The sequence below is a fragment of the Glandiceps talaboti genome, chromosome 2 (assembly GCF_964340395.1).
Source record: "Glandiceps talaboti chromosome 2, keGlaTala1.1, whole genome shotgun sequence".
Lineage (NCBI taxonomy): Eukaryota > Metazoa > Hemichordata > Enteropneusta > Spengelidae > Glandiceps > Glandiceps talaboti.
The window spans coordinates 33,582,257-33,607,226 of NC_135550.1; the positions used below are offsets into that span (position 1 = coordinate 33,582,257).

At 34.4% G+C, this 24,970-nt stretch overlaps 1 protein-coding gene across 6 annotated transcripts in view; it reads left to right on the top strand.

Annotated features, from left to right (window-relative positions):
- Window positions 1–22,218, top strand: part of LOC144453849 (77 kDa echinoderm microtubule-associated protein-like) — a 58,927-nt gene extending 36,709 nt beyond the window's left edge. For 5 of the 6 annotated variants that reach the window (XM_078145216.1, XM_078145217.1, XM_078145218.1 and 2 more), the window contains 13 exons: window positions 2,394–2,492; window positions 3,522–3,623; window positions 4,080–4,184; window positions 4,584–4,718; window positions 7,055–7,154; window positions 7,710–8,125; window positions 8,210–8,366; window positions 8,733–8,830; window positions 13,095–13,182; window positions 14,173–14,268; window positions 17,188–17,318; window positions 18,010–20,262; window positions 21,801–22,218. In XM_078145216.1, the coding sequence (XP_078001342.1) occupies window positions 2,394–2,492; window positions 3,522–3,623; window positions 4,080–4,184; window positions 4,584–4,718; window positions 7,055–7,154; window positions 7,710–8,125; window positions 8,210–8,366; window positions 8,733–8,830; window positions 13,095–13,182; window positions 14,173–14,268; window positions 17,188–17,318; window positions 18,010–18,138 (1,656 nt within the window). In that variant the 3' untranslated portion in view covers window positions 18,139–20,262; window positions 21,801–22,218. The remainder of the gene's footprint in view (window positions 1–2,393; window positions 2,493–3,521; window positions 3,624–4,079; window positions 4,185–4,583; window positions 4,719–7,054; window positions 7,155–7,709; window positions 8,126–8,209; window positions 8,367–8,732; window positions 8,831–13,094; window positions 13,183–14,172; window positions 14,269–17,187; window positions 17,319–18,009; window positions 20,263–21,800) is intronic. The other variant, XM_078145221.1, reaches the window with a different exon arrangement.
- The last annotated feature ends 2,752 nt before the right edge of the window (window positions 22,219–24,970 follow it).

Below are 24,970 nucleotides of genomic sequence, written 5' to 3' on the forward strand. Positions count from 1 at the left end.
ATAAAGATAGCATTCCATGGGTTAATGTCAATGATGTCACTGGGATAAAGATAGCATTCCATGGGTTAATGTCAATGGTGTCACTGGGATAAAGATAGCATTCCATGGGTTAATGTCAAAGTTGTCACCGGGATAAAGATAGCATTCCATGGGTTAATGTCAATGATGTCACTGGGATAAAGATAGCATTCCATGGGTTAATGTCAATGATGTCACTGGGATAAAGATAGCATTCCATGGGTTAATGTCAATGATGTCACTGGGATAAAGATAGCATTCCATGGTGTCACTGGGATAAAGATAGCATTCCATGGGTTAATGTCAATGGTGTCACTGGGATAAAGATAGCATTCCATGGGTTAATGTCAAAGTTGTCACCGGGATAAAGATAGCATTCCATGGGTTAATGTCAATGATGTCACTGGGATAAAGATAACATTCCATGGGTTAATGTCAATGATGTCACTGGGATAAAGATAGCATTCCATGGGTTAATGTCAAAGTTGTCACTGGGATAAAGATAACATTCCATGGGTTAATGTCAATGATGTCACCGGGATAAAGATAGCATTCCATGGGTTAATATCAATGGTGTCACTGGGATAAAGATATCATTCCATGGGTTAATGTCAAAGTTGTCACCGGGCTAAAGATAGCATTCCATGGGTTAATGTCAATGATGTCACTGGGATAAAGATAGCATTCCATGGGTTAATGTCAAAGTTGTCACTGGGATAAAGATAGCATTCCATGGGTTAATGTCAATGGTGTCACTGGGATAAAGATAGCATTCCATGGGTTAATGTCAAAGTTGTCACTGGGATAAAGATGGCATTCCATGGGTTAATGTCAATGGTGTCACTGGGATAAAGATAGCATTCCATGGGTTAATGTCATTGGTGTCACTGGGATAAAGATAGCATTCCATGGGTTAATGTCAAAGTTGTCACTGGGATAAAGATAGCATTCCATGGGTTAATGTCAAAGTTGTCACCGGGATAAAGATAGCATTCCATGCGTTAATGTCAATGATGTCACTGGGATAAAGATAGCATTCCATGGGTTAATGTCAATGGTGTCACTGGGATAAAGATAGCATTCCATGGTGTCACCGGGATAAAGATAGCATTCAATGGTGTCACTGGGATAAAGATAGCATTCCATGGGTTTATATCAATGGTGTCACTGGGATAGAAATAATTATTCAACTATCATTGTGTATGTCAAGGTCTTGTGGCTTTTAAAGCTGTCCATGTAACACTGCAGATTCTGTTATCATTTATTGTCCCTTCCACTGCCAAAAATAGTTTTATGACTTACAAATTGTCCTCACAATCTGTGACAGGAATGTGCAGTTTTGTTAATCATAGAGAATGTTTCAAGACATTGAAATGTCTAGGCACACTTCGTGAACATATACTCCTATATATATAGACTTAGACATGAAGTGAATTCCAAAACTTCAAGTTGTCTGCAGACAATTAGCATTGTGATCAATGTAGAAGACAACAATTAACATTGTGATCAATATAGTACACAACAATTAGCATTGTGATTAATGTAGTAGACAACAATTAACATTGTGATCAATGTAGTAGACAACAATTAACATTGTGATCAATATAGTACACAACAATTAGCATTGTGATCAATATAGTACACAACAATTAGCATTGTGATCAATATAGTAGACAACAATTAACATTGTGATCAATGTAGTAGACAACAATTAACATTGTGATCAATATAGTACACAACAATTAGCATTGTGATTAATGTAGTAGACAACAATTAGCATTGTGATCAATGTAGTACACAACAATTAGCATTGTGATCAATATACTAAACAAAACTTCTCACATTTCAGAATGTTAGGTTTGAAAATATATTTATCAATTTAACAAAGTATGAAGTTACCCAAAATATCTTGTGCCACTTTTGACAGTGGGAGGGTCAACACTTTATTGTTACAATGTCTTAAAGTTCATGTTGTAAAATTCACTTGAATATCACCGTTAACAAGAGAGGGGTCGGATGTAAGTATCACTATACAACTTTACAAGTCACAATTACAATCAAATCAAATCACTGGTATAAGGTATATATCTTACAAGCTTATTGTCAGTCATGCATTTAGTGAGAATATGTGTGCATGTTTATCTGTTTTCATGGAAATATTGGTCATCCAAAGCTTTACAAGTTGTCATGGTGATGGGTTGACACAACTTTTTGCTATGTAAACCACAGTGAGTACAAATCTAATGTAGTTTGTGGTGTGGTTTTCTTTCTCTCTCCACTTCCCCTCCCATCTACCTGTTTTATGTTCTATGTTGTCACTTTGTCTGTGTTGGTTTGTGATGATCTTACGTCACATACCACTACGCCACCTGTAGAAATCCCCCCGCACTGCCTCCTCAGCCAGTTCAACCTCCTCTTCCACTGAAGACACAGCAGACGATGAGTCAGACAACACTGATATCAAATACTATGTGGTAGGTACATTCACACAATTTACCAAATCATACATGTCAGCATGCAATTAAACTACCAAAATATAAACTAGCCCTGCATGGTTATTTTGTCCGATTAACTCACACAAAAATTGTCATTGTTTGATGTCTCTGTTAATATTTCTTATACTGTAATAGTAAATATTAGCTTTCTTACATTTTCTGTGTTTTTCTTCATTGTTATTACCATGATATAAAATGTAATGAGAAGGAGGAGGACAGCAGAGATTTTATGTTGCCTTTATTGTTTCCAGAGGTTACTCAGTCAACTTTTTACACTTTGGGTGTTCACGGCTTAAGATATGACTCAGACATAATGCTAATTAGGTGACATTTTTATGACCAATAGGTGTGGGAATTATCAGTGGTTGACTTTTGACATTCTTATGACCAATGGGTGTGTGAAGTATCAGTGGTTGACTTTTGACCTTATTTGAAAATTGAATAGCATACCTTTGCACACCTTAGTTTGAAACATGTATTTGTATTCTGTGGAAGTTCCTAGATTTCTCTTTCATCTAGATGAGTGTTATATATATTGTGGTATACATAAAATATGGTACCATTATATATATTTGGGATAGGGTTATATATTTGGACTGTCATGAGTTTCTTCAACCACAGATATGATAGTGACTATAATTTAACAAAGTGAGCATAGATTTGAGATGTATTGTGTACTTTGATATGTTTCATGGGACTGTTTGATAATTACACTAAGGATTGCCATAAACCATGAAGACAACTTGAGGGAGTGAAAAGTGTTTAGGATCATATGCTATATAAGATGCAAAATGCTTGTTAATATCATTTTATTCTAATGTTTCACAAAATGTAAGTCAGTCTGTATTTTATGATCTTTTGTTAACAAAAACATTTGTATGTGAGGAGAGGAATAAACTGCTGATGACAAAGAAAACTGTTATTGATCAGCCAAAGACAAAGAACTGATGATAAACACTATGTATCTTTATTGACACCAATAGTACTCTCTGTGATTGATTCTTACAGCCTCACATTCGTATTTGGGATTCAATTTCCCTGACAACACTTCGAATAATTGGTGTTGGTGATTTTGAAAGAGGTGTGTGCTGTGTATCATTCTCCAAGGCGGTAAGCAGGAACTTTGCTACTTGTTTGTTCACTGTTAAAACTGATGACCTGTTTTCTTACAATATTCAGTATCACAATCTTAATTTTGATGTTACCATAATGCCAATATGAATACTTTCATTAACAAATTTCAGTCTGTTTATTTTGTTCACTGTGTATATTCACAACAAAAGCAAGGTGTACATTGTTATCATGCTTCCTGTAACCATAACATGCAAGATATGACTAGTTTTGTCTTTATAGATTGAATTAGTATTGATTAAATTGTCTACAAAACTATTCAAGTTAGATATAGTTCACACCCCATGACTTTTGGCATTCCAAATGTGGACAATGTACAATTTAATACAATCCAATATTTTCTGATATTTTGAAAGTAAGAATTTGCTACAAAGCTACAAACAGTTCATGTAAGTTGACAATAACAAGATGCTATCCTCAATGTTGTTTGTTTAGGATGGAGGTTGTCATTTACTAGCTGTAGATGATGCCAATGACCATGTACTATCAGTATGGGAATGGAACAAAGGCGAGAAAGGTACTAAACTGACAGAAACAAAGGTAAATGTTGTGTTACATTTGAGGTGTATCATTGAGATCTGTCAGAGCCTAAGCTTATATTAAAGTTATGTGTACATATAGTATGGATGAGATATGGTTTGTACATTCCTACCTTGATTTGAGATTTTCCAATCATTTTCCCATGAATCTCATGTATTTGTCACACAGAGTGTCATATATCAGAAATTGCCAAGGTTTGTGTGATACAGAGTACTTTCTGGTGAATTCCTTGACACTGTTGTAGCTATGGCTATATCTTCTTGACAGAGTGCCAAAGAAGAAGTGCTATTCAGGGTTTGTGTGACGTAACTGTAACACTTTCTGGCCAATCTATGAACACATTTTGTTTTTTAAACACTTTCTGGCCAATCTATCAACACATTTTTTTTTTGTCAACAGAGTGCCACAGAGCCTGTATTAGCTGCTGAGTTTCACCCTATGGATCACAAACAGTTAGTTACCTGTGGTAAATCACATATCTCATTCTGGACCATAGAGGACAACAGACTTACCAAGAAATCAGGGGTGTTTGAGGTATGATAAGATAAATATGGACATACTTGTTTAGGGGGAAATGAAAGTTACTTTTATGACTTTTGCAATATTTTAAATACAGAAAGTCCACATACAGCTTTTACATCATGCCGCCATAGTCACAAGTATTGGGGGATTTGTCTTTTACATGCCGCCATAGTCACAAGTATTGGGGGATTTGTCTTTTACATGCCGCCATAGTCACAAGTATTGGGGGATTTGTCTTTTACATGCCGCCATAGTCACAAGTATTGGGGGATTTGTCTTTTACATGCCGCCATAGTCACAAGTATTGGGGGATTTGTCTTTTACATGCTGCCATAGTCACAAGTATTGGGGGATTTGTCTTTTACATCATGCCGCCATAGTCACAAGTATTGGGGGATTTGTCTTTTACATGCCGCCATAGTCACAAGTATTGGGGGATTTGTCTTTTACATGCCGCCATAGTCACAAGTATTGGGGGATTTGTCTTTTACATGCCGCCATAGTCACAAGTATTGGGGGATTTGTCTTTTACATGCCGCCATAGTCACAAGTATTGGGGGATTTGTCTTTTACATGCCGCCATAGTCACAAGTATTGGGGGATTTGTCTTTTACATGCCGCCATAGTCACAAGTATTGGGGGATTTGTCTTTTACATGCCGCCATAGTCACAAGTATTGGGGGATTTGTCTTTTACATGCCGCCATAGTCACAAGTATTGGGGGATTTGTCTTTTACATGCCGCCATAGTCACAAGTATTGGGGGATTTGTCTTTTACATGCCGCCATAGTCACAAGTATTGGGGGATTTGTCTTTTACATGCTGCCATAGTCACAAGTATTGGGGGATTTGTCTTTTACATGCCGCCATAGTCACAAGTATTGGGGGATTTGTCTTTTACATGCCGCCATAGTCACAAGTATTGGGGGATTTGTCTTTTACATGCCGCCATAGTCACAAGTATTGGGGGATTTGTCTTTTACATGCTGCCATAGTGACAAGTAAAGTATTGGGGGATTTGTCTTTTACAAAGACTTGTTTTTCCTATTTTCATAAGTGAAGTATTGCTGGATATTGATATTTTCAGGAAGACAATTTATTTAATTTGTGTACAAGTGAAAAAATCTATTTAAATTATGCACAATTCTGAATAGAAATGGTAAATCATAAATGGGTAATTTCTGGCACAAATGAAAATATAATTCACTTTGATGTATGGTATATATCCAAAGCATTTCCTCAGGGCAACCTTATTTCTATGTTTCTTATGACTTGACCAATTCTAGCTATTGTTATAATTTTGTACTTATCATTACTCTTGATCAACAGAGTAGTCATGACTTGTATCATTTGATTACTCTTGATCAACAACAGAGTCATGACTTGTATCATTTGATTACTCTTGATCAACAGTCATGACTTGTATCATTTGATTACTCTTAATCAACAGTCATGACTTGTATCATTTCATTACTCTTGATCAAGGTCATGACTTGTATTATTTGATTACTGTTGATCAACAGTCATGACTTGTATCATTTGATTACTCTTGATCAACAGAGTCATGACTTGTATCATTTGATTACTCTTGATCAACAGAGTCATGACTTGTATCATTTGATTACTCTTGATCAACAGTCATGACTTGTATCATTTCATTACTCTTGATCAACAGAGTCATGACTTGTATCATTTGATTACTCTTGATCAACAGTCATGACTTGTATCATTTGATTACTCTTGATCAACAGAGTCATGACTTGTATCATTTCATTACTCTTGATCAACAGAGTCATGACTTGTATCATTTGATTACTCTTGATCAACAGAGTCATGACTTGTATCATTTGATTACTCTTGATCAACAGAGTCATGACTTGTATCATTTGATTACTCTTGATCAACAGAGTCATGACTTGTATCATTTGATTACTCTTGATCAACAGAGTCATGACTTGTATCATTTGATTACTCTTGATCAACAGAGTCATGACTTGTATCATTTGATTACTCTTGATCAACAGAGTCATGACTTGTATCATTTCATTACTCTTGATCAACAGAGTCATGACTTGTATCATTTGATTACTCTTGATCAACAGTCATGACTTGTATCATTTCATTACTCTTGATCAACAGTCATGACTTGTATCATTTGATTACTCTTGATCAACAGAGTCATGACTTGTATCATTTGATTACTCGTGATCAACAGTCATGACTTGTATCATTTCATTACTCTTGATCAACAGTCATGACTTGTATCATTTCATGCACTTTTTCAATCACTACAGTTTTTATGTCTGTAACTACAAATATAAATGTTTATTATGTTATCTTTGTTTCAGAAACATGATAAACCAAAGTATGTGTTGTGTCTGGCCTTTGCAGACAATGGTGATGTAATCTCAGGTGATTCTAATGGCAATATATTTGTATGGGGCAAAGGTATGTATCAAATTTGCTCTCATAGTAAACCTACACATGAAGGATCAAATGTTATGATGCACTTACAATACATGTCAACCATCCATCAAATGACCCAAAATGTTCAAGTGTTCATGTACACCTCTGACATGTGTGGACTGGTCTCAACCAAACCGAGCACAACTGTCAGATACTGTAGTTCAATATGTACATCACTTTATTTCATGACCTTCATGATAGTTCAACCAAATGATGGGTATATTTGTCATAATATTCAATATATGCATTAGTAAGTTGAAATCTTGGGAGTATGTCTTTGAGGAGGGCTTGTTGGAAACTGGTTTTACTTCTTATAAGTAGCCTTACAAGTGATTGAAGTTGATATGTACCTTTAAATACACAGAGTTGGTAGTGTTGTAAACAGTCAGGTTGAGTTGATAGCCAACATACATTTTACATGATCTACAGCTGCTAAAATTAGTAGCAGTTATTCCATTCTCCTTCAGAAGGTGATTAGACAGCTGTCTTATACATTTAAGGATGTTATCATTTTTGTGCTGTATGTTGTCTCTGTAGGCAATACAAGAATCCATTATGCAGTACCAGGTGCCCATGAAGGACCTATCTTTGGTCTGTATGTCATGAAAGATGGCACACTACTGTCAGGTGGTGGCAAAGACAGAAAGCTGTTGGCATGGGATAGGAGGTACATACAGACAGATGTAGACAAAGAACTACCAGAATCCACAGGACCAGTGAGGACAATCACCCAGGGTAAAGACAACCAGATACTGGTGGGAACTACTAAGAATGCAATACTGCAGGGAAGTCTGTCCAGTGATTTCTACTCCATTGTACAAGCACATACAGATGAGTTGTGGGGATTAGCTGTACACCCAGCATCAAGGCAGTTCCTTACATGTGCCTATGACAGACATATTATTTTGTGGGACAGCTCATCGCATACACAAGTTTGGACCAAAATTATTGATGTAAGTAATAGAAATATTTCTAATGTACATTTGATGTGAAGCACAAAATTTGATGATTAAGGTTTATCACTTTCTGTTTGATAGGATGGGTGCCAATCAGCTGGATTCCATCCATCAGGTACTGTAATAGCTATAGGCACAGTGACTGGTAGATGGTTGGCCATAGATGCTTCCAGTAGAGATCTAGTTACAGTGCATACAGATGGTAATGAACAACATGACTGTATGGAATACTCACCAGGTATGTAAGAATCTGTGTATCATGTCTTTTAGCAGATATTTTTTTGAAACTACATGTGTATTCAAGAGAAACTTTAGGTATTCTTATTGGCCAAGTTTTAAGATTGGATGAGATATTTGTATTGTCTGATTAAAAAGTGAGACAGGGTGTCTTCTATTGCTTTCTTTTTTTTCAAAAGGAAATTTTGAATTAACCATAAGATGTATGTAGATTGTTGCCAGTTATCAGCAGCATACCAACTCATTGCTTTTATTCATCTAGTTAGTAGTACTTGTAAATATTACAATGAATCACTAACAGGCGCACATACACAATTGGCCAGATGGCAGAGTATAGTTTTGAGGTATGCCCTGACTTTTTTCATAGATGGTCACTACCTAGCTGTTGGTTCCCATGACAACTACATCTATGTATATGCTGTCTCTGAGAATGGCTACAAGTACAACAAAGTTGGAAGGTGTAATGTAAGTATAGCATTATTCTGTTGGAAATTGTAGGATTGGTTTGATCTACCTCACCATTGCAGTCAAGCTTAATATATATAATAAAGTATAATTATAATGTGCCTGTGTTTCAGAGAAGTCCAGGTGCTAACAATTACTACCCATGGCACTGGTAATTCATAGAACCAAGAAAGTTCCAAGTACATTATCTCACTAAACAAGTCTCATAGGCTGTAATTTGTATGTACATGTATTAGGATGCGATGTTTTCTCTCAGTACTTTTTGCTCTTGTATTGACTACAACATGTCTTGTGTTTGTATGGAATTATCAGTACTGGTAACAATTACAACAGCGCCCTCTGTAGAGATTCTTTTATTTCAATTAACAATAGCTAGCCTTTTAAAAAAAAATGGAATGTTAACTTCTAACATTCTTGAGGCCTTCTTTGGTTTGTTGAACTTAATGAATATAGTGGAATGGATTAAATCTTTGAGTTTATGGAAAAGAATGTACAATATAAGTTAGTTGAAACCAATGTCTAGCCGACCAAAGAGATACTGTACAGTAACTTTTAATTTGTTTACTGGTGGTTGTTGTGTATGAGTTCTCACTATGGTTACGGCCTTGAAAACTGATTTATGTTGACCCTGCCATCAGTCTGTGTGCTGTGTTTTGTTTTTATGATAACAGTTTGAATACATTACTACCAAGCTTTAAAATGGTAGTGATCAAATTCACTAGTAGGTAATGAGATGAAAGAATTTAAGCCTGATGGCTAAAACCTAGCCATACATGTATGACAGACACAACAACTGTACAATGCTAGTATTGATGGTGTTCCAGTGTAGCATGGTACTATAGAAAAAAATATAATAATAAAATATATAATAACTCTAACTAATGTTTACATAGTAGACTTGGAAATATCTAGCCCAAAGACTTGGCTATCTGACACAACATTCTAGCAACCAACATTGTCAAGCAGGATAGTCAAGTCTCTGGACTAATAATAAATATCAATCCACTTTGAGCAATGACTTTGACTTCCTTCATTTTACTGTTTTCATTTGCAAATGACAGATTGGATTACTGAATAGTGTAATATAGCCAACATGTAAATGGACAATGCATTTCTTTGTATCCTATGTACATAGATATTCTGGTAACCATAACACTTGTACAATCAACAATCACAACATTGATCACATTTGATGAATGGATAGTTTAATATGTTGCAATTTAGACTATGTCACGATGACTTTACAGTAAAGCTGTCGCTACTAATTCATTAATTCCAAACACACCCTTCTTTCACCAGGTTTTATCGCACTTACTCATTTGAAATGATAAAATGTGGGCCCCATTCAAACATAGCCTAATTGTTGCTATTTCAATCTCAACTCAGTAGAATGGAATGCTGTCAATTTGTCCTGTGTGGGAAAGGCTGCAGGTACTGCGATAGTGTGTTGTGCTTTTTACAAAATTTAATTACATCCCATATGAGATCTGACTCTTCTTGTTAGATCTTCCAGTGTAATGTCACTTCACTTCAGTTCTTATTTGTAGGTTAAGTTCTTGTGTGATAGGTATAACTAGACTCCAACAAGATGGCCAGTGTTTTCAGCTTCACTAAGCAAGTATGTTGTGAAAAAGGAAGTTGATTTATGTCAGTAAAATGAGAAGCCTTATTATGATATACTATACTTAGGCCAGAAAAAAATAAAAAAACCTGTTCAACTGGCAACCTAACCCATCACATTGGGTAGGTAGGTCAATTTTTTTTTTTTAATTTTTTTTTTTACAATGTCGGACAAGGATGTTAAAACAAGTCATATATAATGATGGCAAAACATTTCATGTGGAATTTATATAGTACTTATTCATTTTGATTTCACCTCTTACAATTTCTCTGTATTTCAATCGATTTCCATAAGTTCTACAGTTAGGAAATGTACACAATTTACAGTTAAACAAATTTTGTAGCTCCTCTGACCCTCTCCTCTGCCAAATGAAACTCCAGAATTATTTAGCCACCCTTTCTGTCACCTACACTACAGTGGAGATATAAAATTATATGGAACAATGTATTAAAAAAACATTGATAACCAACTACAGTAACAGTCCAAACGAGAGTACATTACTAAGGATGTGGATTTCACATGCATAAGGAGATGTCTCATAATGAGCTCTAACCTCCTAGTATACAGGGAGGTACTTAGCCAGCCACCTTCCATCTTGTTTTGGGAGAAAGACAATTATCACCATGATTGCTAAGATGAAAATGTTTTTGAAAATAAGACAACGTAGGACACCATATAGAGGCATAAAATATCAAACCATAGACATAATTTAAAGTCTTACAATGCTTGAATATGGTATTAAAATATCAGAATTGAGAGACAATTATACTATGCAGTTCATATTATCTGGCTATGAAGTGTATTTTGTTGTGGCAAAGCTGAAAGATATTTGCGGATGTGTACTTTGTAAATGACTGAAGTTTAATTTGGTCCAAAAAAATCACGAACAAAGAGCAAAAAATGTCAAGACTTTTCAGACTATCAGAATTTTGATAGCCCAATGACTGCTCAGCCCCCTTCCCATAATGGTCGTAAATTTTTGCTCATTCCATTTAGTGTACGTTGGATATGCAACAGCTTAGTTTAATCTCAATTCACTCCTGTATGCATCATCAGAGCCAAGTAAACCACTGTATAAGATATTACATAATTTGGAATTGACTCAAATATATATTGTTATTATTATTATTATTATAGACTTTAATTCGGACAACAACGTTATATGTTTATATGTATTATTCAGAAAATATAAAGAAATCTCCTTAATTTTGGAACAAAGTGTGCATTTTACTGACATGCAAAGCCAGCATGAGGATGTATTGCCCATCACCAAAAAAAAAATCAAAATGCCAAAAATATGGGTAGGTCGGGCCCGTTGAACATCTTTTTTATTTTTTCCGGCCTTAGTTTTGTTTCAAAAGAAATACCTGACACATAATTGTTGTTAACTAAGAAAGGTTGAAGGAAGATCAAAGTAATATATATGACTGTATATTTTGTGTAGGGGTGTATTATGTTCCATAAATACTACTGGAATGACGTGTTGTCTGCTCAACTCAAATCTTCATATTCTTCATGTTACTTCCTTCTTTAAAAGATTTAACAAATATGGTCAGTTAAAAAGTAGATCTTGTGGACAGTCATACTCAGACCATGAAAAGAGAAGTAGGGTGCAGCTCCAGTAAAATGAACTGTGACCCACTGCTGCACAGCAACATTACCATATTAGACATTGAGTCATGCTAGGTCAGAGGTCACTTCAGTCCGCACCATACCAGAGAACAATGGAAGGGAATTCCCCTTCTTTTTTTAAACATGACTCAAACTCAAGTGATTCCGGGTATATACTAAAAAAAGGATCATGATAAAATATTTCTAAGTAATCGGAATACAGCTACCATAAGGAAATTACCAACGTGATGTACCGTTAATTCCTATTTTAGATTTTGATGAATATTTTTTGACAATGGAATTCTTTCTCTTTGCCTTGTATTTAACTTTCACTTTGCCTTGTATTTAAATAAGTTGCCAGGGGGGACATCTATCATTTGCCGTAATTTATTTATAGTATAAACTTCAATTTGAAATTAAAAACCTACTAACCAGTTATTCAGGAAAGAAGACATTTTAACCAATCAGAAATCTTTACCATTAATTCTTAAACTACAGTAGCAAAGCCTTGTTTAGGTAATCTGCATAGTGTAGTTTCCCATAATCGGGATGAAACCATGGCTAGACAGAAAGTAAATATACGTAGCCTTTCATCCCTACTTTCATTACATACACCTAAACATTTATTGGATCATTTTATTGCAACACAAAGAAAGGCAAAGATAAAGCCAGATATAACAGTATTTATTGAAATGGTTGCAGTGTAGCCATACAAATGACCTCATCTGATTGGTATGCAGTCTATAGGTTTGTGTAGTATTCAAAGTCCTGTACTATAGTATTTGGTTTTCAAATCATGAATACATCATGATGAATTGACAAAGAGACTAATAATATACCGGATATACATGTAAAATGTTGTAAACTCAAGGACATCAATGTGCCCGTATATTGTTAAAAGTTTTATTTCTTGTAAATAGTGATGTTGCTATGCTTTATGTTGATCCTTGACATTCTAGCCCTATTTCCAACTTTTATTTGTACATGACCATTTTACAGACTTCTTTTTTTTTCTGTCTGTTTCACTCTCAGGGTCATTCCAGTTTTATAACTCATCTGGATTGGTCAGCTGATTCTCAGTATATACAGAGTAATTCTGGAGATTATGAGATACTCTTCTGTAAGTTTACAATTCTGCTGTCAGTACCGTCATTATTTTTACTTATTTACTTTTCTATTTTTCATAAATTGTCTCAACTTTTTTCATTTTTGATAACTGTATACGCAATAATTTGATGAAAGCATTATCAAGTTGACATGAAATTATTTCAAATACATAAATATATACATGAAAGTTTTTGACTCTCCAAGTAGAAATTTTCATTACTAAAAATGAATATATACCACTATACTAATATTTACCGGTAAGATGTACAGACTACAGTGTCCTTGCAATGAATTGTTGATACTATGTATGAACTATGGCAAGTACATGCAGACTTCAGTATCCTTGCAATGAATTGTAGAAACTATGTATGAACTAAGCCAGGAGAAAGCAAGAAAGAAGTAGTTGTCATTCCATCCTATATTGTATTTTTTGTAATGTGTAACTGAGGTCCCAATTCAGTAGATAATAGGCAATCCTCCAAACCAGAGTTTCAAAATTACATCACATTATGGCAAATACACTTCTCAATGAAAAAAACAACTTTTCTCTAAGCTAGATGTGTTCACCATGATAAATGTGTAATAACCAAACTTATATAAGGAAATTGACTTACCATGCTTAAATAAGGAATTTGACTTACCACACTTATCAAAGGAAATTGACTTACCATACTTATCAAACTTACCATGCTTATATAAGGAAATTGACTTACCATGCTTATATAAGGAATTTGACTTACCACACTTATTTAAGGAATTTGACTTACCACACTTTATATAAGGAATTTGACTTACCATACTTATCAAAGGAAATTGACTTACCATGCTTATATAAGGAATTTGACTTACCACATTTATATAAGGAATTTGATTTACCACACTTATCAAAGGAAAGATTTGCCACACTTATTTAAGGAATTTGACTTACCACATTTATATAAGGAATTTGACTGAGTGTATATACATAATTCATCTCTACTTTAATACCTCCATTTTAAATTAGGGAGTGCATCAACATGTCGGCAGGTTACTTCAGCTTCCAGTATGAGAGATGTAGAATGGGCTACACACCATTGTACACTGGGATTTCCAGTCTGTGGTAAGTCAAGACTAAATAACTTGTTTTTTTTTCATAATTTTCTGTGAAGTTACTAGTCTTCAATTTTTCTTCTACATAACATTGGCATATGATATGTCACCAAGAAAAAATCCTGAAGTCAATTTTGTCTACTGGACACCATCATTTTCTATTTTGCCACATAGATCACATGAATTCCATGCTAAAATATAGATCACATGAATTCCATGCTAAAACATAGATCACATGAATTCCATGCTAAAACATAGATGACATGAGTTCCATGCTAAAACATAGATCACATGAATTCCATGCTAAAACATAGATCACATGCATCACATGCAAAACATAGATGACATGAGTTCCATGCTAAGACATAGATCACGTTAATTCCATCCTAAAACATTGATCACATGTAAAACATAGATCACATGAATTTCATGCTAAAATATAGATGACATGAGTTCCATGCTAAAACATAGATCATGTTAATTCCATCCTAAAACATTGATCACATGTAAAACATAGATCACATGAATTTCATGCTAAAACATAGATCACATTAATTCCATGCTAAAACATAGATCACATGAATTCCATGCTAAAACATAGATCACATGAATTTCATGCTAAAACATTGATCACATGAATTCCATGCTAAAACATAGATCACATGAGTTCCATGCTAAAACATTGATCACATGAATTCCATGCTAAAACATAGATCACATGAATTCCATGCTAAAACATAGATCACATGAGTTCCATGCTAAAACATAGATCACATGAATTCCATGCTAAAACATAGATCACGAGTTCCATGCTAAAACATTGATCACATGAATTCCATTCTAAAACATTGATCATGTAAATTCCATGCTAAAACATGCTATGAGTTCCATGCTAAAACATTGATCACATGAATTCCATGCTAAAACATAGATCACATGAGTTCCATGCTAAAACATTGATCACATGAATTCCATGCTAAAACATTGATCACATGAATTCCATGCTAAAACATTGATCACGTAAATTCCATGCTAAAACATAGATCACATGAATTCCATGCTAAAATATAGATCATATAAATTCTATGCTAAAACAAGACTTAGTGTATTGCATGTGAAAATCGTGACAATGGATTATGGTCTACTATTGGGTAGACATAATTGATTTACTGAATCAGATATGTGAAGTGAAAGGTCATCAAACTAGACTTATTTTGATATATTGTTCATTTTATCAGATTAGGGGTCATGACCTATTGTACACAGGTCAACCACATTTGTCGTAAATGTGTATAATTTTTAAAAATTGTGCGTCATATCTTTAGTAAAATTTTATTGTCATTATTCCACTGTTGTTGACACGAGTGTCAAAAAAGACAAAACGGGTGTGTGTAATAAATTGTGTGGTTACATTTCTCCAAACAATACATGACATAGTAATAAAAATACATAGCCATACAGTAAATTTTAAAGTTTTATATGAACAGCAAAATATAACTAGTCTGAATTTCAATTTTGAGAATCTGACCTGTATATAGTTAAGGAAACCATAATATGTGTATGCGTGGGTTACTGGATAACCTATGGACAATAGAATATTAGACTGTACACTAGCATTGTCAGGACACTACAATTTGCACTCACAATGTCCTCAAATGATCTTTGGAGAATATTTTTCCAGAAAAATTGTACTATGTCCTTAAAGCTTGCTAGTTTGTCAAGATTTAGGTGATATTTAAGCCATGCATTCATAACACAGGAATATTAGCTATTTGTCAGTGTACTTAAATTGTAATTATGTACAGATAAATAGGAATTAATGTAAAGATCATATTGATAGAGAATAAATTCAAACTAAAAGAATAGAAATCTGGTGTCAGACATTTTACTGTGGCATGTATCCATGTATGTTTGTACTGTCCGGTCATGCTGTATAGTTTGAGAGAGTACAGGTGGTATCAGTGTGTGGTTTATGTACATTTGTGACTGATTCCAAAGTCTAGTCGTCATGGTACCTAACCGTACCAGTCTGTGAACAGAGTAAAATTGTACCTATTCACAACAACTGTTTAACCAAGGAGAATTTCACAAGAAATCAATCAGCAGTTTTAAACTTTAGAAGACTACCTTGTAGGATAATATGATTTGTCATAGAGGTTATAACAACAAATCATGGAAATTTCACAATGTTTAAAGCAGTCTCTAAGGTGTCTTGAAAATGTTTGGAGAGCTATAGCTGAATATGTAGGAATATGTTGTTTTAGCACTCATTTATGCCTACCATCCCCCAGGATTCTAGTACTAATACAATTACTATTAACTTTCAACAGACGAAGTCCATTGGCTACTATTTTGGGTCCTATGACTGTTCATGTCTGTCCGTCTATATGTCCATTTGTATCTTAAACATACATAGGCCAATTTTAACCAAACCAAATGGCCGCCATATTTATTGTAATAATTCAGATTTTGTGCACTAACTCTGGAAGCTTAATAGATAGAGACCTCTCTTAAGTGTCTACACCCATGTCGTCTGTAATGAGTGTTCTAGTGTGACCTTGACTTTTGACTATGACCTCTGTCTTCAAGGTCAAATAAACAAAAATGATCATATTGCACATGCAAGTCCAAATATGTACGTCACTTTGTTACATTATTTTTGAAATAATGATAGATTGGAGGCCATATTTGTCATTAAAAAATTCAGAATATGAATTACAAAGTTGAAATGTTGGGGTCTATGTCTTGATGAAGACTTGTTTCTTTTAACCCTGAGAGAAATCCCATTGAAAGTAGTAATGTCATAAAATGTCTGAAGTTTCCATCATGAATATGTCACACACAAATAATTCAAATATTGTAGAATATTAACTTTAATTTTATTATCCTCTCCTCCATTTTAACTTAAAACTATATGTTCTGTTTGCAGGCATCTGGCAGGAAGGAGCTGATGGCACAGATGTGAATGCAGTTTGTAGGTCATATGATAAGACAGTAGCTGTATCAGGGGATGACTTTGGCAAAGTCAATTTATTCAAATATCCATGCTGTCAACCAAAGGTGGGTGACTACATCAAGTGAAAGCAATCTTATCTTGCCACATCAATATATTTATGTGTATCTTGGTATATATTCTTGATTCATTTTATTAAACATTTCATTTGTTCATCACACCCGCACACATGCCAATACTCACACACATGCACAAATACATGCAAATATTTATTCCTTCACACACACACACACACACACACACACACACACACACACACACACACACACACACACACACACACACACACACAAATACACCTACACTTACAATTTGATATACAATCTGTATTTGCAGACTTGTATGTATGCAAGTGAAAGTAAAGGAAAAGAACTGATGATAGAATTGAAATATGCTGACATCATAGTTTTATAAATATGGTTAAACTACTTAAAACAGTTGTTGAGCATCTAACTTGTCAGAATCTCAAGAATTTAAATTTATATTGGGACTTTTAATCAGCTTGAAATGTTTGGTAATAAATCACCTTCTGCAAGACATATGCGCATGATTCATGATATGACTAATTTCCCAGTATTGCCAATTACAACTAATAATCAAAGAAGGTATAAAAGTGAAAGCAAATTCAGTTTGCTTTGCATTTAGAAATGTACAAATATATTTTCATATTGATGAGCTACATATACAAATATTTGCATATTAATAAACTAATTTGAATATTATTATTTTCTTTTGTAGTCACACTGCAACTCCTACAGTGGTCACAGCAGTCACGTGACATGCGTCAGATTTCTCAAGGATGACAGCAGACTCATCTCCACAGGAGGAAAGGACATGAGTATTATGCAGTGGAAATTATGCAGTTAATATACTAGGCCATGTTTGGAACTTCTGCAGTTAATATACTAGGCCATGTTTGGAATAAAGATAATACTATACTCAATTGTGTCATTGCAATGATTATATTACAAACCCAGTGTCTGGCAGGGCAGATTTTTTGTTACCAATACTTGAAAATAAATTGTACTGGGTAGAAGCTGGTTGACCAAAGTTTAACAAGTATTATTTGTTAAGTTAGACTTTTCAGTGCAATTTAAAGTTGCATACAAGAGAATGTAAGTAGAGTATTCTGTTGAAATATACAAATCATAATTTCAAATCGGCCCTGTTCTCATGCAAAGTGTGAGTGTCATAGGTGTTTTTTTAGCACAGCTGAACTGAGGTTCAGTAGTGCTATAGGTATGGTGAAATGTCTGTGTGTGTAAACAACTTCTAGTCAAAACCGCCAAACCGATTACTAGTACCTAGGTATATGGTGGTATTTGATGGGGACATTACTCATGTCACAGATGTGCGTTTTGGGTCAAAAAATTTGATTTATTGTAAAAGTTCAAAAATAACTTGGCAGATTGGTCTGAAATTTGTTGTGATGTTCTTAGGGATGTATATATAAAGAAATTGTGCATGACATTTTGATCCCATTAGTGATAAGCAAATTAGGTCTGAAATACAAGACCACACCCATAGTAAGAGCCACATTATGGTGTATGTTGCAAAGGTAACAGCTGGGATAGATAGGCAAGTGGATAATTGTTTGGAAAATGAATATACATGCCTAGCAACAAGACCATGCCCATAACAACAGCCAAATGGTGTGTATATTGTTAGGGATGGATAGGCAAGTAGAGAAACTTTCATAAAATGAACACATGTCTAGCAAACAAGACCACACCCATAGCAACAGTAAAGTGATAGTGTTTAGTGCATAGCTAACAACAGGATGACTTGGCATGTGAATAAATATTCTAAAAATTAACGCATATACCAAACAACTAAGACCAAAGCAACAGCCAAATATCAAAAATGAGTTAAGTGTTCAAATATAAACACAAATAATTATGCATAGCAACCATGGATACACCCACAGAAACAACCAGCAACAGGGATGTGTATGAATAAATTTGCTAAGACAGAATAGTGTCCTACAATCTAATCCATTGAAAATTACAATTATTGATCATTGGACAAACTGTAAAGTTGTGCTGCAATGCCATTGGTGCTATTTTATTAAAAATATGAAATATGATATACAAATTAATATCACTGCCAAAGAAATTCTTTAGATTGAGTAAATGGAGATGACATACTCCTCATTTATTGTACCAGTTAAAGCTTTCAAATTTACATACGACCAAGATTATCACCACTACTTATCTAGTCAAAAAAAATTTTGATGAGCCAATAGTGTCTTTCTTTGTTGTTTTCAGTTGTATTCTGCACCGCACTGCCTTTATTAAATAGATTTATGAAGAGTACAGTTGGTTTTTTGCTGTGAAAAGTAAAGTACACATATCAGTTGCGTATTTGTTCTAGAGTGGAGGGATATGTTTTAATTTGATGTTTTAGAATACAATAAGAGTTTAGTCACTTTCCTAGAGTAATAACCCTGAGCAGAAAGTAGTTCCTCTTTGAAATTGACTTGTGCATTTTCAGGCCTATTGGGTGTTTGGCTATCAGACTTGATTACAAAACACAGGTGTTAGGCAAGGCAGGCAAACTAAAAAGAAGGGAAACATTTACATAGATATATTTGTAATACATAGATCCCCGGCCTCGCCCTTGTTAACCGATGAATAATATGTGATAATTTTATTTGTATACATTAAGTTTTGAACAGACTGTAAAACGGATTGGGTTATGACAATGAGTACTAGTAACATATATGTAGAGTACGAGAGTAAATGTTTAACAGTGATTTTATTTGCATACACAGTACAGTGTTTATTTGCAAACACAGTTTACTATATTGTAATGTGTATTTGCCAACACAGTATTGTAATGTTTATTTGCATACACAGTGCACTATATATAGCAATGTTTATTTGCTAACACAGTACACTATTGCAATGTGTATTTGCATACACAGTACACTATTGTAATGTGTATTTCCATGCACAGTACACTTTATTGCAATGTTTATTTGCGTACACAGTACACTATATTGCAGTGTTTATTTGCATACACATTACACTATATTGCAATGTGCAATGTGTATTTGCATACACAGTACACTATATTGCAATGTGCAATGTGTATTTGCATACACAGTACACTGTATTGCAGTTTTTATTTGCATACACAGTACACTATATTGCAATGTGCAATGTGTATTTGCATACACAGTACACTGTATTGCAGTTTTTATTTGCATACACATTACACTATATTGCAATGTGCAATGTGTATTTGCATGAACAGTACACTTTATTGCAATGTTTATTTGCATGCACAGGTACACTATATTGCAATGTGTATTTGCATGCACAGTACACTATATTGCAATGTGCAATGTGTATTTGCATGCACAGTACACTTTATTGCAATGTGTATTTGCATGCACAGGTACACTATATTGCAGTGTTTATTTGCATACAGATTACACTATATTGCAGTGTTTATTTGCATACAGATTACACTATATTGCAATGTGTATTTGCGTACAGATTACACTATATTGCAATGTGTGATGTGTATTTGCATGTACAGTACACTTTATTGCAATGTGTATTTGCATGCACAGTACACTATATTGCAGTGTTTATTTGCATACAGATTACACTATATTGCAATGTGTATTTGCATGCACAGTACACTTTATTGCAATGTTTATTTGCGTACACAGGTACACTATATTGCAGTGCTTATTTGCATACACAGTACACTATATTGCAGTGTTTATTTGCATACAGATTACACTATATTGCAATGTGCAATGTGTATTTGCATGCACAGTACACTTTATTGCAATGTGTATTTGCATGCACAGTACACTATATTGCAGTGTTTATTTGCATACAGATTACACTATATTGCAGTGTTTATTTGCATACAGATTACACTATATTGCAATGTGTGATGTGTATTTGCATGCACAGTACACTTTATTGCAATGTGTATTTGCATGCAGATTACACTATATTGCAATGTGCAATGTGTATTTGCATACACAGTACACTTTATTGCAATGTGTATTTGCATGCACAGGTACACTATATTGCAGTGTTTATTTGCATACAGATTACACTATATTGCAATGTGTGATGTGTATTTGCATGCACAGTACACTATATTGCAATGTGCAATGTGTATTTGCATGCACAGTACACTTTATTGCAATGTGTATTTGCATGCAGATTACACTATATTGCAATGTGCAATGTGTATTTGCATACACAGTACACTTTATTGCAATGTGTATTTGCATACAGATTACACTATATTGCAATGTGTGATGTGTATTTGCATGCACAGTACACTATATTGCAATGTGTGATGTGTATTTGCATGCACAGTACACTTTATTGCAATGTGTATTTGCATGCAGATTACACTATATTGCAATGTGCAATGTGTATTTGCATACACAGTACACTTTATTGCAATGTGTATTTGCATACACAGTACACTTTATTGCAATGTGTATTTGCATACACAGTACACTGTATTGCAATGTGTATTTGCATGCACAGGTACACTATATTGCAGTGTTTATTTGCATACACAGTACACTATATTGCAGTGTTTATATTTTGGTCTTATCACGGTCTATGTTTCTGTTATGTAGTATCCCCCCTGCCAATTTAGTACTATGCATGAGCTTTGTGTAGATTTATGGAGAAATAGTTTTATAAAATAGTTTTATTATTTTTTGTCATTGCTATTTGCTGTTTAGTTGTGACATGTTAATTGTTAAGATAAAGATGAATAATTTGGGATGTGATCATAAAGCTGGTTACTGCATATCATTATATGGTCAGCATTCTGTCAAAAAGTCAATGTTCGCTGTAAAGAAAATGACTGCAGATTCATTATTTAGCAATAAAAATTATGTATATATCAGACTAAATTTGTTGATGATTTTACAAATAATTGTTTACCCATGTTAATAAATGGTTTATTATACTGTTCAACATGCTTTGCTGGTGTTCTTTTCATTGTGTTTTGATCTTATTTGCTATTCTTTGAACGTGATGGGTTAGAAACCAGAAGTTGTGTCTTTATTCATGGCATAGAAAACAAACTTTAACCCTTTCCTTTCTGAATAATTGTAATGAAGAACCTTTATAATGCACCTATTTTTGAACTGCAGGACATCTAGCTATTTAAATGACCAAAAACATGTTATTCACTGACCTAAAACACAACTAACAATATATTGAAAATCTTTTGGCCTGGTATAATGAGACTATGACCATTTATTTGATTTGTTTCAACTCTGTGAGCATACTATCCCTATAATGTAATATAATAATAATATCTAAAAACAACATACATAAATGGTTAACCCTGTTCAGACAAGCCTAATCTACCCAGGGTCCCTTACAATTAAAAATAAAACATGTTTAAATTAACAAAAGAACACATACATTTCAAAAGATGTAAAATTAAGCACAACAAAAATACACAAAATCATGCAAGTATAACAGAATGTGATTGATAGTCTGTATTTTATAGTCCGTCTTTGATATGAAGATTAGAGAGTTATAGAGGCACCAAATTATTGAGTTTTAAAAAATACAGCTATACTGTAAATGGATCTGTTTTCAAGTGATAAAATGTCAACTTTCTTGAAAAGATCAGTGCTTTCATTTCCCAAGTACCAATATTTTAAATGAACCCAAAAGCGTACTTCTGAAGTTTATATAATTTTGTTGATTGTAACCAAACACATAAGATTAGAATTACCCTCTATCCTACCAAGTCCCCATTTCTACAACTGGGGTAACTGAAATTATAACATCCAAGGGTTTAGTAGGATCATTGTCTTTGTCTTTTTGATATCCAGTGTAAGTTTATTGGCTGTAAGCCAGGAGTTGACTGACCTCAAGTCTCTTTGCAGAATGTTTTGAACTTCATTAATATGTTTTGAGGCGTAAAAAAAGGCCGTGTCGTCTGCATAAAGTATTACTTTGGATTTTTGTACCTGAAGGTGAAGGTCATTTATGTGAATAATGAATAGGAGGGGACCGAGAACAGAACCTTGTGGAACGCTGTATTAAATTTGCTGAAGATCTGAAGTCACTCCATTTATGGATACACATTGGTTTCTGTTGAACCAAATAATTTTTTAACCATAGGTGCTCATTCTCTCGTAGTCCGATATTGAAAAGTTTGTCTAGGAGAAGATGAGCATCTATGGTGTCAAAAGCCTAGAAAGACAACACCTGTGTATAAACCCTGATGGGCAATATCTAGCATATAATCTGTGACGTCGATGAGAGCTGTTACAGTGGAGTAAACCTGATTGGTAGATACTGAAGAGATTATGGATAATTAAATGACTAAACAACTGTTTATGGACAATTTTTTCAACAGGTTTTCAGACAAATCGATAACAATGATATAGGTCTATAGTTAGAGGTGTCTAAAGCTCACCCCTCTATGTAAATAGGACAACTTTAGCAGTTTTCCACTCGTCTGGTATTTCCCCAGACATGATGGAATAATTATTAGCAGCTAGAGGCCATGAAATCACTGGCCTAGCTTCTTTCAGTAATTTTGGGTGACATATGCTTTTTTGACAGATAAGGTTTCGAACAATTTCTGGACTGGACTTTTTCGGTACAGGTGAGGTTAAATCTAGGTTACTTTAAACGTAAATTACTATCAATATTATAAGAATTCATGCGAAGTAATTTGTTCTTAAATTTATGTGCCAGTTTATGACCTATTGTGGTGAAAAATTCGTTGAAAGCTCGAGTTATAAGCTATGCCAATGGGTTCAGTGATGTTTACACCATTTACATTGTATCTCAACGCTACTAGTGTTACAATATTTCTTGGATGATGAACATCGTCAAATCATCACAAAGGGAACAAGAGGCGTGGGATTAGTAGATAATACGGCTATGGGTCAGTGTGGGATTAGTACTACGGCTATGAGTCAGTGTGTCTTAGTGTATTCTCTATACATATATTTTGTTATGTGATATTTAATGAGCCGTTCAAGGTCAACATGCCCAGTTTGTCACATATCATAAGACATAGTCAAGGTCAACCATCACCATGCACAGTCGCTTATTGAAATTTAGAGCAGATGCTAACCATCAAATGTATCTAACTTCGGTGACGCATGCCATCTCTATCATAACTCTATGAAGTGCAATTTGATGACGACACAAAATTAAGAATGTCAATGTTGATTTTAATATTCGTAAAATTGTATGAAATGTCAGATGCCAGATATGCCATGTGTGTTGAAATTAGTAAAGAATTAATACCCCCGTGGGACCCCATTGTCGTAAATGAGACTATTTCTCTGACGATATGCCTATGCGACGATACTCGGACTATATTATTGGTTACAAATGAGTCAAACACGTAGTGGCTTTGCATAAAATATTTCGATTGGTTTGACTATTTGTAGTGCTAAATATCTACATACTGAGCACATTGGTGTACCGGTTGGCAGTGAAACGGTTGGAGCTATGTCACACGTGCCCCACCCGTACCCACTCTTCTCCGCCCCAATAAAATCGAATGTCAAAGTGAAAACAAAATATACAATCGTATAATGGTAATTTAGTAAGACGGTTCCTCGACCTGACCCTATTCCGTAGTGTTTTTATTGTCATCGGTGTAGTACGATACCCCATAGACCATGACTTATCGGGGATTTCCATGGCAATTGACCCAGCCA